The 19466-nt window shown below is 42.1% G+C and overlaps 1 protein-coding gene across 2 annotated transcripts in view; it reads left to right on the top strand.

Moving 5' to 3' along the window:
• The first annotated feature begins 5149 nt into the window (after nucleotides 1-5149).
• The window catches only part of LOC124612355 (alpha-2-macroglobulin receptor-associated protein), an 84895-nt gene continuing 70578 nt past the window's right edge, over nucleotides 5150-19466 (top strand). For both annotated transcript variants that reach the window (XM_047140513.1, XM_047140522.1), the window contains exon 1: nucleotides 5150-5469. In XM_047140513.1, the coding sequence (XP_046996469.1) occupies nucleotides 5284-5469 (186 nt within the window). In that variant the 5' untranslated portion in view covers nucleotides 5150-5283. The remainder of the gene's footprint in view (nucleotides 5470-19466) is intronic.

Consider the following 19466-nt stretch of genomic DNA (forward strand, 5'->3'; position numbering starts at 1 on the left):
CTCACATGTCAAGAATGAGAGAGATGCCACCATCTCATGCTTGCAGAACTAGAATGGACACCTATATGTGGTACGGCAGTGGCGTTGGCTTGTAGTGGCGTTGATGCATGTGCGCGTTGTAGCCTGATACATTGTGACTGGCCATAATTCGAAAGCATTTTTTACCTGCGCTGAGTGTTTGTGCAGTGCATTATTTTCGGTTGTTGAAGCGTTGTGAGTGTGTTTTTCAGAGCGTTATATATGCATTATTTCGGTAATTTACGAGTTGATTTCATGTCTGTACATCAGTATACTGCATTATTTAAGAATAGTTTGCATGTCTGTGTGCTGTGTAGTGCGTTATTTGGACAGTTTAGAATTAGTGAGCGTGTCTGCAGAGCGTTTAACATGTGTTATTTCGGTAATTTACAAGTAGTTTGCGGGTCTGTACACTGTGAATTGCGACCCCAAGCACATCAGACCGTGTGTTTTGTATCAGTGTAATAAATAAACTATGTCAAATCCATCCCTAAATAAACTGTTCCACTCCTTTCTCTCTCCAGCAGCCCAGCGCAGGCTGAGTCTTTTTCCCCTCCAGACCACGATCTTGGATTACGTCACGGAACGGATGGCAGCGCCCCTGGTGACTGTACTGTGTACTAGGCCCTGACCTCCTGGCGAACACAGTCTTTCCCGCCATTTTCCCCAAATCTTGAATTATTTCACAGAATGGATGACAGTGCCCTCTGGTGGCATACTGTGTACTAGGTCAGTTGGATTCTGGACCTCGTGGCAAACACACTGGATGGTGGTAGTGCCTCAAATTGTTTAAATAAAGACTGAATGAAAAATAAAGACTTATGTCCAGCACAAGTTGAGTCCTTTTCTTTTCTAGTTCCTGGGAAGAGGTGGCGGTCAGGTGACTTAGGTTAGTAGAGGCAGCCCAAGTGACCTATTGTACAGCCATTTTTTAGTTTAGTAGAGATAGCCCAAGTGGCCTTTCTTTACCTCCAAAATTCAAATTTCCCTCCAATCCCTAGGAAGTGGCGGCGGTCGGATGACTTAGGTTAGTGGAGGTAGCCCAACTGGCGTATATTCCCGCCATTTTCTTATGTTAGTAGAGGTAGCCGTGGTGTGTTGCACTGTGCTGATAGAATTTGATCTTACCGCCATTTTTTCTGGGGGGGGGGGGGACGGTTGGTTAGGTTAGTGGAGGTAGCCCACCAAAATCTTCCACCTTAGATGACGTCATCAGATGGCGTCATGGCCACCTTCTAGGATGACGTCATCGCCGCCATCTTGAATAACAGTACTTGGGGTGACGCCACCCATGTCCCCCTACTGCCAACAACATCCAGTATGTATATTCCTGTACAGGGAGACATTTTACTTGAAAGTCACTTGCCTGGTGTCGTGGGATAAGTACAATATTGCAGTGCCTGTGTTATTCCGAATTATGATCCAATGCCCCTTCAGACAGGTATACAGTATCTCATGTGCTGATTTCTTCAGCCAATTTTATTACACTCAACGTGCTTGCCTCATCCAGCATTGCCAGCAATATCACATATCATATACGAGGTGCGACAATAAAGTAATGACACTGATGTGAAAAAAATGTTGATTACCGTTTTAGTCAAGTTTAGTGCTGTCTTCTGATTGCACACACTTTTTCCAGCGCTTCAGCCATTGATGGTAACGTTTCTGGAACTGATATTCTGTAATATCCTCTAAGACCCTCGTCACAGCTTTTTGGACATGTTGTGTTCTTTGAAAATTGGTGTCCTTTGACCGCCATTTAGACTCTTGGAAATAGAAAAAAGTCGCACAGAGCGATATCTGGTGAATAAGGTGGCTGTGGTAGTTCTGAAATTTGTTTTGAGGTTAAAAATTGCTGTACTGACAGAGCAGTATGAGATAGCGCATTATGATGACGCAGAATCCAATTACCAGCAATGTTGGCAAGGACACGAAGAATTCTTTTACGAACTCTTTCTAAAATTTCATTGCAGTAATATTGGTTAACTGTTTGTCCAGGGTGCACCCACTCTTTATAAAGAAATCCCTTGGAATCAAAGATGCACACAGGCATGCATTTCACTTTTGACTCTGACATGCGAGTTTTTTTTGGTCTGGGTGATCCCTTTGAGCAGCATTGCGAACTTTGGCGTTTTGTCTCCGGATCATACTGAAAAAACCATCTTTCATCACCAGTGATAACACGGGTCAACAATTCTGGATTGATTTCTATTTGCTCTAACACATTGGCTGCCACATTTTTCCATGTTTCTCACTGTTGTGGTGTGAGATTTTTGGGGACCATTTTTGCACAAATTTTTCTCATACCAGGATCTTCAGTCATAACTAGATGCACCATTTCTTGATTGATGTTCAGTTCTTCTGCAATCATTTTCACGGATAATCTTTGATCAGATCATACGAGTTCATGCACCCTGGCCAAGTTGACATCCGTCCGTGAGGTTGATGGTCGTCCACTGCGGTCTTCATCTTCAACATTCGTTCTGTCCTCACTAAACATTTTATGCCAATGAAAAACTTGAGCTCTTGACACTACCTCCTCTCCAAAAGCCTTCTGAAGCTTACCGTAAGTTGTCGTCGCGTTTCCACCCAATTTAATGCAAAAAAAATGGCATACTATTGTGCAATATTATGCGATTCCATTTCCGTGACGAGATACACAAACACATGTTAACTTATTACAGCACAACTCACAACTGACCAGTTGCATTGATGTGCCGCTTGGACTAGAAGCAGCTAATAGACCAAGGTCAAAGATATTATCCCTACGCAAGAATGCAGGGTTGCCACATCTTGCAAAGAAAATATGTCTCATTAGTTCATTGTCGCTCCTCGTATCTATTGTTGCTCTTCTGTGGTTTCAATACAACGTCCGCGACTATAGCAGTTGCCGTAACAAAAAATGGTTCAAATGGCTCTGAGCACTATGCAACTTAACTTCTGAGGTCATTAGTCGCTTATAACTTAGAACTAATTAAACCTAACTAACCTAAGGACATCACACACATCCACACCCGAGGCAGGAGTCGAACATGCGACCGTAGCGGTCGCTCGGCTCCAGACTGTAGCACCTAGAACCGCACGGCCACTCCGGCCGGCTTCGCCCTAACATCCAAACAGTTTACCGTCACTGCGAATTTTGTGTGATTGTCTGTCACCTGGTTCTTTACAAATGCTAGGTGTTACATTGCTAACCATAATTCTGGCTTCTCTGCCAAGGACCGTGGAGTTTGCACTTTCATGTTTGACTTCACTTTTATATTGTGTTTGTCTGCTTGCCTGTTTACAGAATTTCTGCCGTTTCTCAATGATCGTGGGCATGTGTCTCTGTTATCCTGCATTCCTATAATAAGAGCAGCTGCAGCTCAGACTGAGCTTGACTAAACTCTTGATAGATGATACCACATGACTTATCATAGCATTTTTCTGTTTGCGAATTTTTCTGCATTTTCGGAATCACCAATTTTGAGCTATCCTGCATGTGCATCGTGTTAGCAAAACAACTAAACGAAACTTTGATTGGTCCAATGAGTTTTATCAACTCATAACTTATGAACTTACACAAACTGCCATATGATGAAAATGTGGAGAGTGATCTCTAACTCCTAAGAGTAAACTTATGACAAACTGAGTCTGTTCCAAGGGACACAAACATACACTATGAGGTTTAAGGTGGTTCCACACAAACAGAACGTCGCCGTCACATCAACAGATTCTCTTGACATCAGCGTCATGTCAAGGTTTCTCAGGAAGAATGTTCTGATGGGCCACAGTGTTGCCTACTTGGCGTGCAACTGTTACGTTAAGTACACAGTGTGAATTAATACGGAAGTATTCTCCACTGAGTGCCATCGCGAAAAGATCTTAATATGTGCTGTAAGACAATACTAAATTAAAGTATTTTATTTTATACATACACTGCAAAATGAACGATACATATCTTGTATTTTCCCAGTGGAATAGCGAAAAGAAAAACGTGGAATACAGCTGATGCGACATGCAGAAGTTTAAAATAAGAATACTAATAAATTAATGATGAACAGAAAATAGCAGAAATATAAGTAAACATAGTTCAAGTACACTCAAACGGCCCATCTAGACATATTGTAGGCAAACCATCAGCTTCTGTCAAGGTGATACTGGACGCCTAAATCTTGAATTTATCTTCGTAATTTATATTTGTATCTTGCTTAACAGTAAAGAAGTGGTTGTTTGGACATTCTGAAATCCTTCACAGTCTCGATTTCTTAACTTTTTCGAACCCAGACTCTTTTTGCTCTGTGTTCCTCATCGTCAAGTGCAACAGCAATAATTGTAAACTGCTTTAAACTGAATATCGGCATTTTATGATGATCTACCATGAATTACGAAATAGCAGCTCTGCTGAGTATTATATGAACCAGCTGTAACGTCATGAAGTTCTTTCGGCATTGAAGTGCTGTGTAGTGTGAATCCTCACGAATTCCTCTGACCGTCGACGTTCAAAAACGTAACGGTTACGTGGCGGTGACGTTTCAGTAAGTGTGAACTCACCTTTACTCTGCCAGCAACAATTCCCATACTCATTTAGACTCTCACTTCAGGTAGACATATACACACGATCACATTATATTACACTTTTGGAAAATATAAACGCACGAACACCTGCCAACACTATATCCATCACAATTATTTCTGCAGTTGACTCTCTTCTGTGAGTTGGTCTATTGAACTACATTCATAGTTAGTTCGTCACATTCAACATTAGTTTACGTAGGAAATTTCGATAACTGTCGATAGTATTTTTGTTAGCGTGTTTGACGCTTCCAAATGATATCAACAAAGAGTGGATTTTCGTATACCATATTTGGGGTCCGTTTCCTCTGTTAACGTTATAGTAGTCTCTTGAGTCAAAGCAGCACAACCACAGTATCCTTGAAATTACTTCATTTGTTGGCATTTTGCAAACTGTGCTGTGAGAATTTCCGACCGCACGTTTTGCACATTTTCTAACGGTATTATCACAGTGGTATTATTATGGTGACGTATTTGCTAGTTTTCCATGCCTCTGATGACGCAGCTTTTAAACGAGAATTTGTTTTACAAAGTGTATAATGATCCGTGGAGAGTGTTATATCTTCTTACGCAGACTTTACTAGTTCTGTGCATTGTTTACGATTTCGGCGTAAACAAGAGTATAGCACTACTGTACGCTTTAGGAGTTTGCGTCATCGCGGTTGTCATAAGTTGTGTTGTGGACTGTGTGTCCAACTCGGAGTTGTAGAGATGTTTTTACGGGAGTTAATAATTGTTTTAATATTCGGTTTCGTTATTGCGAGTGATCATAACAAATATTCTGCCGGTGCAAATGTGAAATCTGACATTTTAAGTGAATCAGGAAATTACTTTAGAACACTGCAAAAACCATTTAGAATGGCAAAATTAAATATGTTATGGTCCAAGGCACAATTGGTGAGTGACGTCATCTGCAGTACTAAGATTTATGTAGCGCTTTTACACGTGACACGAGCAAATTAATAGGAATGATATTAAATGATAGAAGGTTTTATTATAATGTCGCGGATTGAAACGAAGTATCCACAGTTATTCGTTAAGACGTTTCTCATCATTCTTATCACATTACGGTTACGTGAAGTGGCATAAAATTATATTTTTATCATTCTGCACGTATGTCTACATTTCGTGAGTACTTAAATCGGTGGCTGATGTTCAGTTTTTTTCATTTAATTGGATATAGTTTGTGTCCTGGTTCATCCGATCGTTCTCCATTTGGTACACTGCTTGTGCTTTTTTATTGTTTTGCATATGTGGCTTGAAAGCAACAAATTGATTTATGCTTTACTTTTCTGCAATGTTAGTAATTACATGCGGGCACAGCTGCGATACGAGGCGTTGCCCAATAAAGCCAGTCCCTGTGGATGATTTCTAGCTGTAATGAATTATAAGTAATCTTGACTAAACGAACATGTAATTTTGTCAGCACTTGTTACGTGTTGGGCGCCCTATTCGTGTAAGAATATATTGTACCCTGTATCCATTCTTTCTTTGAATCAGTAATGCTGAAGAATTTGACCTCTTTGAAAGGAAAGCCTCATGCAATTGTGAAATAGTGACACTTTATATGAATCAGGATTTTTGAGTTTTCTGCACAAAAATTTGATTCTTGACTTTATAAATTTTCACGTGCAACAAAAAAAAAGAAGAAATAAATAAATTCACTTAGGGAACAGAATTACACTGCAGCTATCAAAATGGAAGAAACATGTAACACCACCCATGATCACTGCAGTATGGGTCAAAGCTGATGTCTGGATTTGCTGGAGTCATTTGACCCCAAAATATTAGTCTCGATGGAGAATACATCCATCTGCTGGCAAAAGAAAAGAAAAGGTGTAAGGGCTGGGACTATCCAAAGGTGTAGTATGGAGGTCTGCGAGAACTTTTGATCAACTGATAGAAAGCAGGACAGGACAACAGGAAATCATATAAAACTATATATTTCATCTTTATGGGACACCCATGTAAATAGATTAGGTTGTTTAGATGTGCTGCCACAGAGTGTTGAAAAATGTTAGTGCTACATGCAATTGCAATACTGATGAATGCACCATTTAAATCTCGCTCAATGGACTCAATAAATTTCAAGAACATCTTAATTAACTTTTAAAGCTAAGATTCATCGAGAGATTTTCTGACACTGGCACCAGTGCCCTTGGTGCTTACTTCCATATTACTTGAATGTATAATATTTTCCCCTCTCTTTCTTCACAATTTAGTTGCTTATAATTTTTAGCAAATTTTAGAAGTGATAGCTGTTTCCAAACAACAAATCATGTTCTTATTACACAATACTGTCCTATCCAGATTGCACCAATTAACACCAAGGGCATTATTCTTTGAACTCATGCCTAAAGATAAGCTCACATTACCCATTGTTTTCTCTGCAGCCCCCCAAAAGGTCTTTAATCCTCCAATACCATAACTCGCATTCGGGAGGACGACGATTCAATCCCGTCTCCGGCCATCCTGATTTAGGTTTTCCGTGATTTCCCTAAATCGTTTCAGGCGAATGCCGAGATGGTTCCTTTGAAAGGGCACGGCCGATTTCCTTCCCAATCCTTCCCTAACCCGAGCTTGCGCTCCGTCTCTAATGACCTCGTTGTCGACGGGACGTTAAACACTAACCACAACCACCACCACCAATACCATATATTTATCGCACTGTTTATCTCTCTGAAACCCTTACCCATTGTTTTCTCTGCAGCCCCCCAAAAGGTCTTTAATCCTCCAATACTATATATTTATCGCACTGTTTATCTCTCTGAAATCCATTTCTGTACAAATATGATGTAAATCTACAAATATTTCCAATTCCGTATAACTGTTGGTGACATTCCATTACACCATATTCTTAACATAAATATTAATTTTCCAATTTCATATTTTTTTCACCTTCCAATAATTTGGTTCTCACTGTTTTCCTCTTCCACTGCTCATGTTTTTCACTTGTATGCTTTTGTTTTCAGTCTCTCCTTCTTGCATCCTTTGTTTATTAAACTGCCGTCCATATTACTGATTCATCCTTTGCTAAGAGTTATGTAGTGTCGTGGGCCGGAGTGGCCGAGCGGTTGTAGGCGCTACAGTCTGGATCGGCGCGACCGCTACGGTCACAGGTTCGAGTCCTGCCTCAGGCATGGATATGTGTGATGTCCTTAGGTTAGTTAGGTTTAAGTAGTTCTAAGTTCTAGGGGACTGATGACCTGAGAAGTTAAGTCCCATAGTGCTCAGAGCCATATTTTATGTAGTGTCCTCTCTCCCCTTTTGCATTTTTCATAGTTGATGTATGATGTATGTATGTAATATGCATCCAAATACTGATTGGAGATTTGTCTAAATTATACAACTCAGCGTTCCTAAATTTTAGACAAAAATGCGTTTATTTAGGAATGAGTGTAGAATTTGGCCTACAGTAAAGATCAGTATTTTACCAGAGTATTATTTTGTACTCACCTAATTGTCACTTTTAGATTTAGTTGAACTGAGTGAGGTAGCACAGTGATTAGCACACTGGACTCGTATTCAGGAGTATGATGATCTAAACCCCCCTTTTGGCCATCCTGATTTATGTTTTCTGTGATTTCCCTAAATCGCTTAAGGAAAATACGAGGGTAATTCCTTCAATCAGCATCGCTGATTTACTTGACCAGTCTTCCTTAATCCAAGAGGGTGTACCATCTCTAATGACTTAGATGTAGATGGGACATTAAGCACTAGTTTTCCTTCGTTTGAATATATTTTGCAGAATTGGGGCAGGGAGAATTATCATCACACTGTAGCTTTCCTCATTTGTCTTGACCTGTTGTGTCAAAACTGACAAAAGATTCTGTGCGACTTTCTCCTCTTACTTTATAGTCTTGTTTCCTTCAAGCTTTCTTCCTTTTAACTTGTACCAGGTGAAGAAATAAGGGTTAGTAAACAACATGATACCAGGTGATGAAATAAGGGTTAGTAAGCAACATGATACCATGCTGATAGACCGCCAGTGTCATCCACATGCTGGAAACAGGAGCTTGCATGGGAATATGGATTTTGAGTGGGCAAACACAAGAAAAGAAAGTCAACCTGTTGTATTAATCATATGATCTAGACCAACACAGCCTCCTCACTGGATCATCATTCCATTAGATCTGTATAGAATTAGCACACAACATGAATCAGGCCGCCACCTTCTCAATGGATTAGGCTGTAAACAAATTTTTCATGTCATCATATCCCTAACCAACATTTGTAACAATTGAAATATGAGCCTATCGCAAAATCATCCAAACACCATGACACATACAAAAAGTAAACAGCATACCTTAAACAGGTCGCACAAATGACACCTATTATAGCACTGTAAAAAACATTCACATGACTCCATACTTGAAAGAATATACTGACTGACAGCATTGTGTGCTAGATCCCAGAAACCACGTATTATTATGACAGCAAACGTTTATTTACGGGTCTATCAGTTGACACTGCTTTGTAGCTGTAAGTTCTTCTCTGTCCCTGTTATTGTGTCATTTAGTGCTTGGAGCCATTTTTGTGGTTTTAGAATTTCCAGAGATTGGAGATCCTTCTGTGTGATTATCAAAATACTGTTAGCTTCTGTGATGAGTGACTGACCTCAGGAAAACAGATGGATAGTGACGTATTTCCCTGACATATGCGGCCACATACATGAGGTTGTTGTGGCAATTTATCCGTGTTGTGTTAGATTAGATTCATTTTTCGTTCCGTAGACCCAAAAAATGAGATGATTCTTGTGGGTGTGGAACATGTCACAAAATATAACATAAAACATTTTAATATAATACTTTCTACCCTGATAATTTGTCAGGAGATTGACAAAATAGGTGAATACAATGTGATAAACTGAAGCAGCTAATATTTACAGAATTAACACACTGTCAGGATGAAACACTGTTATGAACTATTAATAAATTTATCGTACAGAAAATACCTAATCTTGACTGATGTTATCAAGTGCTATCAAAACTGAAATCTAACAGATATTTTTACTTAAGCTGGCTTAACAGTCTCTGTTAAGATATTCAGCCGGCCGAAGTGGCCGTGCGGTTAAAGGCGCTGCAGTCTGGAACCGCAAGACCGCTACGGTCGCAGGTTCGAATCCTGTCTCGGGCATGGATGTTTGTGATGTCCTTAGGTTAGTTAGGTTTAACTAGTTCTAAGTTCTAGGGGACTAATGACCTCAGCAGTTGAGTCCCATAGTGCTCAGAGCCATTTGAACCATTTTTTTGTTAAGATATTCATCTATGGAATAGCCTATCAGAAAGTCTTTCAAACTCTGTTTAAACGTTGCTTTATCTGAACCCAAGTTTATAATGGTTGCCTTCAGTTTATTGAAAATGTGTGTTCCTGAATATTAGACCCCTTTTTGGACCAAGATAAGTGATTTTAGGTCTTTATGTAGATTGTTCTTATTCCTAGTATTGATACTATGTATTGAGCTGTTGGTTGGAAATAGAGACGTATTACTTGCAACAAATTTCATTAAGGAATAAATTTTTATTTGTATTATGTTAGTGCTGGGATTCCATACAGATTAATGTAACACACAATTAGAACTCTTAACTTTACTAACAAAACTGCTAATCGTGTGTTTGGTCAACTAAATGTGAAATGTGGTAACGTAGACATACAAAGCAAAAGAGAGACTGCTCTTATTTTGTTTCACTTTTCACTTACAATCTACTAGTCACTTCACCAGCTGGTGTATTTACATTTATTCGCACATTTCGTCTCATAGATTTTCATACTTTTGCTGTATAACACTAAGCACTAAAGTTCTCAAAGATTTCAAGAACATCTTTCTCATTCTTTTATTCGTGTCGACAGAAGCGTCCGATCCCACACGTCGGATTTGACCCGTGACGTAAGGGTGTTGTCGTGTGTGACGTCATGATGGCGCAGAGTTTGGTTTGTGAGTGTGGCGTGTTTGTAGATGTCATCATGTTGTGGTTTGTTGTGCTCTCTGTGGTATGTTCAGGGTTTTCGTTTGTGTGGTGTAATGGGCTCAGTTTGCTTTTGCTCATTATCCAGAATTGTTCGAGTGTCGGCTGTGTTTGTAGTGGAATTCGCTTCAGTGAGTTAACGATTTTGTGTGAAGGTTTATTTAGTGTTGTTCGCTGTACATCGTGTGGTAATTTTAGTAAAATTAATCGGTTGTTGTTTTTGTTCAGGGACGGATATGACAGATAAAATTAACAGTGTGCAGGTCAAGGGAAGTGTTTGATCCCAATGTGTGGCTGTGTGTGTTGATATTGGTATCGGGAGATGTTTTTGAGCTATATAGGCCAAGGGAAGTGTTTGATCCTAATTTATGGGATCAGGAGCTGCTGTTGAGCTATATAGGTCAAGGGAAGTGTCCGATTGCAGATGATATTGTGTTTAGTGGTATTTGAGGAGTTTTGTGATGTTGGTTTTGTATGGGGGTGGGTGTCTAAATTTGTTTATATTTACTTTGCTCTCAAAAACACCCCATTTCCTGTGCTTGTCCCGTTAGTGTCATTAGGCTTTTTGTGGAAATGTATGTGTTTGTTTTTCGATGTATTTTCGTCCTCATAACGTGTACGTGCCAACTTTATATGCGCCATATTGGAATCGTGGTTTGTTGGTCGTTTCCGCCATATTTGTGACGTCATGGGTCAAAGCAGACGGGTGGGATCGGACGCTTCCGTATTTCCTTTTATTCTCCCAATATTTATCTTAGTATCACTCCTTATCACAGTATTAAATAGGTAAGGTGTTTGTGCTGATAATAGTACTTGTAAGCACATAAGAAGTAGGTGTTGAAAATTATTCCAACACACAGCTACCTAATTTTTCTAGTAAGAGCAAAAACTAGTCAAGTAATTAAGCAAGGAAAGGAGGTCATGGTAGAAGTTCATGGAAGAATTTGTTTCTGTTGTAGAGTCCCATTGAGAAGGCTGCAGGGAAATGTCTGCAGTGCCAGTCAGTAACATTAGACAATCATTTGTCATCCCTAGTTAATATTTTCCAAGCGACGAAAAATCTTGAGTACATAATTTGTATATTTAGAGAAAGGTTTTCGCATGCAGTGTTGACTGCAATTCACTTTTTGAAATTTTAAACATAGCAGATATAAAATATTCAGGGTGTGAAAGGTTTACGAGAAGTTGTATGGAAACTAGATGGAAGTTACAAGAGTTGAAACTACATAAAAGGAAAGCAGTAGTTGCGAAGGCAATGAGACAGGGTTGCAGACTATACTCCATCTCATTCAATTTGTGTATTGAGGAGGCAGTTAATGGAACTAGAGAAAAACTTGTAAACTGAATTACAGTTCAGTGAGAAGAAATAAAAACTTCAAAAGTAATTTTAAGGACATTGTAATTCTGCAGGAGATGTCAAAGGCCTTGGAAGATCAGTTGAACAGAATGGACAGTGATTTACAAAGAGATTATGAGATACTTGTAGAGAAACAGTAACAAACACAGAATATAAGACTTCGAAATTAGAGTAGATTAGATTTACTTTCATTCCAATTGATCCATGGTGAGGAGGTCCTCCAGGATGCAGAACACGTCAGAAAAACAATAATACATGACAGATATTTACAACTCAAACAAGCAAGCTAATTTACCATTTCACAGGTCCCAAGTGGCATGGTCGTCATTTTTTAATGAACGCTATATGGAAGAATCGTTTTACAAATACTAATGCATTGAATTTAAAATAATTTTTTTATTTATTTATAAGTTAACACAAACATACACACAAAATTCAAGCTTTCGCAACAAACGGTTGCTTCATCAGGAAAGAGGGAAGGAGAGGGAAAGACGAAAGGATGTGGGTTTTAAGTGAGAGGGTAAGGAGTCATTCCAATCCCGGGAGCAGAAAGACTTACCTTAGGTGGAAAACAGGACAGGTATACACTAGCACACACACACATATCCATCCGTACATACACAGACACAAGCAGACATTTGTAAAGGCAAAGAGTTTGGGCAGAGATGTCAGTTGAGGCGGAAGTACAGAGGCAAAGATGTTGTTGAAAGACAGGTGAGGTATGAGCGGCGACAAATTGAAATTAGCGGAGATTGAGGCCTGGCGGATAACGAGAAGAGAGGATATACTGAAGGGCAAGTTCCCATCTCCGGAGTTCTGACAGGTTGGTGTTAGTGGGAAGTATCCAGATAACCCGGACGGTGTAACGCTGTGCCAAGATGTGCTGGCCGTGCACCAAGGCATGTTTAGCCACAGGGTGATCCTCATTACCAACAAACACTGTCTGCCTGTGTCCATTCATGCGAATGTACAGTTTGTTGCTGGTCATTCCCACATAGAAAGCTTCACAGTGTAGGCAGGTCAGTTGGTAAATCACGTGGGTGCTTTCACACGTGGCTCTGCCTTTGATTGTGTACACCTTCCGGGTTACAGGACTGGAGTAGGTGGTGGTGGGAGGGTGCATGGGACAGGTTTTACACCGGGGGCGGTTACAAGGGTAGGAGCCAGAGGGTAGGGAAGGTGGTTTGGGGAATATAGGGATGAACTAAGAGGTTACGAAGGTTAGGTGGACGGCGGAATGACACTCTTGGTGGAGTGGGGGGGTTTTCATGAAGGATGAATCTCATTTCAGGGCAGGATTTGAGGAAGTCATATCCCTGCTGGAGAGCCACATTCAGAGTCTGATCCAGTCCCGGAAAGTATCCTGTAACAAGTGGGGCACTTTTGTGGTTCTTCTGTGGGAGGTTCTGGGCTTGAGGGGATGAGGAAGTGGCTCTGGTTATTTGCTTCTGTACCAGGTCGGGAGGGTAGTTGCGGGATGCAAAAGCTGTTTTCAGATTGTTGGTGTAATGGTTCAGGGATTCCGGACTGGAGCAGACTCGTTTGCCACGAAGACCTAGGCTGTAGGGAAGGGACCGTTTGATGTGGAATGGGTGGCAGCTGTCATAATGGAGGTACTGTTGCTTGTTGGTGGGTTTGATGTGGACGGACGTGTGAAGCTGGCCATTGGACAGATGGAGGTCAATGTCAAGGAAAGTGGCATGGGATTTGGAGTAGGACCAGGTGAATCTGGTGGAACCAAAGGAGTTGAGGTTGGAGAGGAAATTCTGGAGTTCTTCTTCACTGTGAGTCCAGATCATGAAGATGTCATCAATAAATCTGTACCAAACTTTGGGTTGGCAGGCCTGGGTAACCAAGGAGGCTTCCTCTAAGTGACCCATGAATAGGTTGGCGTATGAGGGGGCCATCCTGGTACCCATGGCTGTTCCCTTTAATTGTTGGTATGTCTGGCCTTCAAAAGTGAAGAAGTTGTGGGTCAGGATGAAGCTGGCTAAGGTAATGAGGAAAGAGGCTTTAGGTAGGGTGGCAGGTGATTGGCGTGAAAGGAAGTGCTCCATCGCAGCGAGGCCCTGGACGTGCGGAATATTTGTGTATAAGGAACTGGCATCAATGGTTACAAGGACGGTTTCCGGGGGTAACAGATTGGGTAAGGATTCCAGGCGTTCGAGAAAGTGGTTGGTGTCTTTGATGAAGGATGGGAGACTGCATGTAATGGGTTGAAAGTGTTGATATACGTAGGCAGAGATATGTTCTGTGGGGGCTTGGTAACCAGCTACAGTGGGGCGGCCGGGATGATTGGGCTTTTGAATTTTAGGAAGAAGGTAGAAGGTAGGGTGCGGGGTGTTGGTGGGGTCACAAGGTTGATGGAGTCAAGTGAAAGGTTTTGTAGGGGGCCTAAGGTTCTGAGGATTCCTTGAAGCTCCGCCTGGACATCAGGAATGGGATTACCTTGGCAAACTTTGTATGTGGTGTTGTCTGAAAGCTGACACAGTCCCTCACCCACATACTCCCGACGATCAAGTACCATGGTCATGGAACCCTTGTCCGCCGGAAGAATGACGATGGATCGGTCAGCCTTCAGATCACGGATAGCCTGGGCTTCAGCAGTGGTGATGTTGGGAGTAGGATTAAGGTTTTTTAAGAAGGATTGAGAGGCAAGACAGTAAATCTTTGACAAGGGCTGTTTGGTTGAATCTGGGAGTGGGGCTGAAGGTGAGGCCTTTGGATAGGACAGAGGTTTTGGATTGGGGGAGAGGTTTGGAGGAAAGGTTAACTACTGAATTAGGGTGTTGTGGTTCCAGATTGTGTTGATTGGAATTTTGAGGTTTTGGAGGGAGTGGAGCTGGAAGTGGGAGCTTGAGTAGATGGGAGAGACTGGGTTTGTGTGCAATGAGAGGAGTTTGAGGTTTGTTGGAAAGGTTGTGAAGGGTGTGTGAGTTGCCTTTCCGGAGGTGGGAAACCAGGAGATTGGATAGTTTTTTGAGGTGGAGGGTGGCATGATGTTCTAATTTGCAGTTGGGCTGTAGGAGGATGCTCTGAACAGCCGGTGTGGATGTGGGAGAGGAAAGACTGAGGACTTTTATTAAGGATAGGAGTTGACGGATGTGTTCATTGGCTGAGTTGATGAGTAGGTGAAGGATTAGGTGGGTGAGGGCAATGGATTGTTCAGTTTGGAATTGGTATAGGGACTGATGGAAAGAAGGGTTGCAGCCAGAGATGGGAACTTTAAGTGTGAGGCCTTTGGGGGTAATTTCAAATGTCAGACAAGCCTGAGAAAATAAAATATTGGAATGTAACCTTTCTAGGGCGAAGGTATGTTTGCGGAGGGAATGTAAATAGAACTTAAAGGGGTCGTTGTGGGGGTGTTGTGAGGGTGACATGGTATTAGAAGGTGGAAAGTGTAACATGAGGCTGAAATGAAAATGAAAATAAAAATATATGGGGAGAGATAAAGGTGAACTAGAAAGCAACTGGAGATCTGGTGTGAAAAAAGGCGAAAAAGTGTTGGGTAAAGCTGGGCTATGTTGATGCTGTGGTGAACTTGGGTTGGTCGACAACGATGTGCACAAAGGTTAGGTGGTTGTGTTGCCGCCAAAACACGTTAAAGGGTGAAGAAATTCACGAAAATTTCGAAAAAACTGCGTGTAAATGTATTTAAAGGAGTGGTTTTGTGGTGGCAGATTATGAAAATGAGGCTAACAATTGTCTGACGAAGAAATAATGACGTTAAAACCTGTGGGAAGCAGCGAAAAATGATCAGTGATGTGGGAAAAACAGAAATGGAAATAAAGCGAAAGTTATTAGAACCAGCCAAAATGGTTGTTTAATACGTGAAAGGAACTGTTTGTGAACTAGAAATGGTGGATTTTATAACAGCGGTAGTGTTGAAAGAGGAAAAAAAAAATTGTTTTGGTTATGGTTTGGAAGTGGGTTACGTATTATTGAGTATATATAGGCGGGATAAAATTGTATAGTAGATTACGGAAAAAAGGAGAAGGTGAATACAAAGTGAAACTAGTGGCAAAAACAGAGAGAGAAAATACGACGACAGAAAAGATTTCGAAATGCAACAGTGACAATAACAAACGTAATTGTTGGGTTCAAATTAATGATATGGATGTAATAGAAGGAAACATTCCACGTGGGAAAAATATATCTAAAAACACAGATGATGTGACTTACACAACGAAAGCGCTGGCAGGTCGATAGACACACAAACAAACACAAACGTACACACAAAATTCAAGCTTTCGCAACCAACGGTTGCTTCATCAGGAAAGAGGGAAGGAGGGGGAAAGACGAAAGGATGTGGGTTTTAAGGGAGAGGGTAAGGAGTCATTCCAATCCCTTCCAACAAACCTCAACCTCCTCTCATTGCACACAAACCCAGTCTCTCCCATCTACTCAACCTCCCACTTCCAGCTCCACTCCCTCCAAAACCTCAAAGTTCCAATCAACACAATCTGGAACCACAACACCCTAATTCAGCAGTTAACCTTTCCTCCAAACCTCTTCCCCAATCCGAAACCTCTGTCCTATCCACTCCCAGATTCAACCAAACAGCCATTGTCAAAGATTTACTGTCCTACACTCGTACTCTCTGCTGGAAATATCACTTTGCCACGAAGAAAAATGATGCTAATCCTACTCCTAATGATCCAAATCCCCAAGACACTATCCAAATTGAACCCTGCCTGGAACAGTACCATCCTTCATCACAGCGGGACCCACCTCCTCTTCCTCAAAATCATCCTCTCCAAACCTTCCAGGAATTTCTGACTTCCAGCCTTGCCTCTCAGTCCTTCTTAAATAACCTTAATCCTACTCCCAACATCACCAATGCTGAAGCCCAGGCTATCCGTGATCTGAAGGCTGACCGATCCATCGTCATTCTTCCGGCGGACAAGGGTTCCACGACCATGGTACTTGATCATCGGGAGTATGTGGCTGAGGGACTGTGTCAGCTTTCAGACAACACCACATACAAAGTTTGCCAAGGTAATCCCATTCCTGATGTCCAGGCAGAGCTTCAAGGAATCCTCAGAACCTTAGGCCCCCTACAAAACATTTCACTTGACTCCATCAACCTCGTGACCCCACCAACACCCCGCACCCCTACCTTCTACCTTCTTCCTAAAATTCACAAGCCCAATCATCCCGGCCGCCCCACTGTAGCTGGTTACCAAGCCCCCACAGAACATCTCTCTGCCTACGTATATCAACACTTTCAACCCATTACATGCAGTCTTCCCATCCTTCATCAAAGACACCAACCACTTTCTCGAACGCCTGGAATCCTTACCCAATCTGTTACCCCCGGAAACCATCCTTGTAACCATTGATGCCACTTCCTTATACACAAATATTCCGCACGTCCAGGGCCTTGCTGCGATGGAGCACTTCCTTTCACGCCAATCACCTGCCACCCTACCTAAAGCCTCTTTCCTCATTACCTTAGCCAGCTTCATCCTGACCCACAACTTCTTCACTTTTGAAGGCCAGACATACCAACAATTAAAGGGAACAGCCATGGGTACCAGGATGGCCCCCTCGTACGCCAACCTATTCATGGGTCACTTAGGGGAAGCCTTCTTGGTTACCCAGGCCTGCCAACCCAAAGTTTGGTACAGATTTATTGATGACATCTTCATGATCTGGGCTCACAGTGAAGAAGAACTCCAGAATTTCCTCTCCAACCTCAACTCCTTTGGTTCCACCAGATTCACCTGGTCCTACTCCAAATCCCATGCCACTTTCCTTGACATTGACCTCCATCTGTCCAATGGCCAGCTTCACACGTCCGTCCACATCAAACCCACCAACAATCAACAGTACCTCCATTATGACAGCTGCCACCCATTCCACATCAAACGGTCCCTTCCCTACAGCCTAGGTCTTTGTGGCAAACGAGTCTGCTCCAGTCCAGAATCCCTGAACCTTTACACCAACAATCTGAAAACAGCTTTCGCATCCCGCAACTACCCTCCCGACCTGGTACAGAAGCAAATAACCAGAGCCACTTCCTCATCCCCTCAAGCCCAGAACCTCCCACAGAAGAACCACAAAAGTGCCCCACTTGTTACAGGATACTTTCCGGGACTGGATCAAACTCTGAATGTGGCTCTCCAGCAGGGATACGACTTCCTCAAATCCTGCCCTGAAATGAGATCCATCCTTCATGAAATCCTCCACACTCCACCAAGAGTGTCTTTCTGCTGTCCACCTAACCTTCGTAACCTCTTAGTTCATCCCTGTGGCTAAACATGCCTTGATGCACGGCCAACACATCTTGGCACAGCGTTACACTGTCCGGGTTATCTGGATACTTCCCACTAATACCAGCCTGTCAGAACTCCGGAGATGGGAACTTGCCCTTCAGTATATCCTCTCTTCTCGTTATCCGCCAGGCCTCAATCTCCGCTAATTTCAATTTGCAGCCGCTCATACCTCACCTGTCTTTCAACAACATCTTTGCCTCTGTACTTCCGCCTCAACTGACATCTCTGCCCAAACTCTTTGCCTTTACAAATGTCTGCTTGTGTCTGTGTATGTACGGATGGCTATGTGTGTGTGTGCGAGTGTATACCTGTCCTGTATTCCCCCTAAGGTAAGTCTTTCCACTCCGGGATTGGAATGACTCCTTACCCTCTCCTTTAAAACCCACATCCTTTCGTCTTTCCCTCTCCTTCCCTCTTTCCTGATGAAGCAACCGTTTGTTGCGAAAGCTTGAATTTTGTGTGTATGTTTGTGGTTGTTTGTGTGTCTATCGACTTACCGGCCCTTTCATTTGGTAAGTCACATCATATATATATGTGGGTTTTAAGGGAGAGGGTAAGGAGTCATTCCAATCCCGGGAGCGGAAAGACTTACCTTAGGGGGAAAAAAGGACGGGTATACACTCGCACACACACACATATCCATCCACATATACCTGTAAATGTGTGGATGGATGTGTATATGTGTGGAAACATTCCACGTGGGAAAATTATATCTAAAAACAAAGATGTGTGACTTACCAAACGAAAGCTCTGGCACATCGATAGACACACAAACATACACACAAAATTCAAGCTTTCGCAACAAACTGTTGCCTCATCAGGAAAGAGGGAAGGAGAGGGAAAGACGAAAGGATGTGGGTTTTAAGGGAGAGGGTAAGGAGTCATTCCAATCCCGGGAGCGGAAAGACTTACCTTAGGGGGAAAAAAGGACGGGTATACACTCGCACACACACACATATCCATCCACACATATACACATCCATCCACACATTTACAGGTATATGTGGATGGATATGTGTGTGTGTGCGCGAGTGTATACCCGTCCTTTTTTCCCCCTAAGGTAAGTCTTACCGGTCTCGGGATTGGAATGACTCCTTACCCTCTCCCTTAAAACCCACATCCTTTCGTCTTTCCCTCTCCTTCCCTCTTTCCTGATGAGGCAACAGTTTGTTGCGAAAGCTTGAATTTTGTGTGTATGTTTGTGTTTGTTTGTGTGTCTATCGACTTGCCAGTTCTTTCGTTTGGTAAGTCACATCTTTGTTTTTTTATATATATAATCAGTTGGTTCTACTG

This window comes from Schistocerca americana, chromosome 1 (assembly GCF_021461395.2).
Source record: "Schistocerca americana isolate TAMUIC-IGC-003095 chromosome 1, iqSchAmer2.1, whole genome shotgun sequence".
Classification (NCBI taxonomy): Eukaryota; Metazoa; Arthropoda; class Insecta; order Orthoptera; family Acrididae; genus Schistocerca; species Schistocerca americana.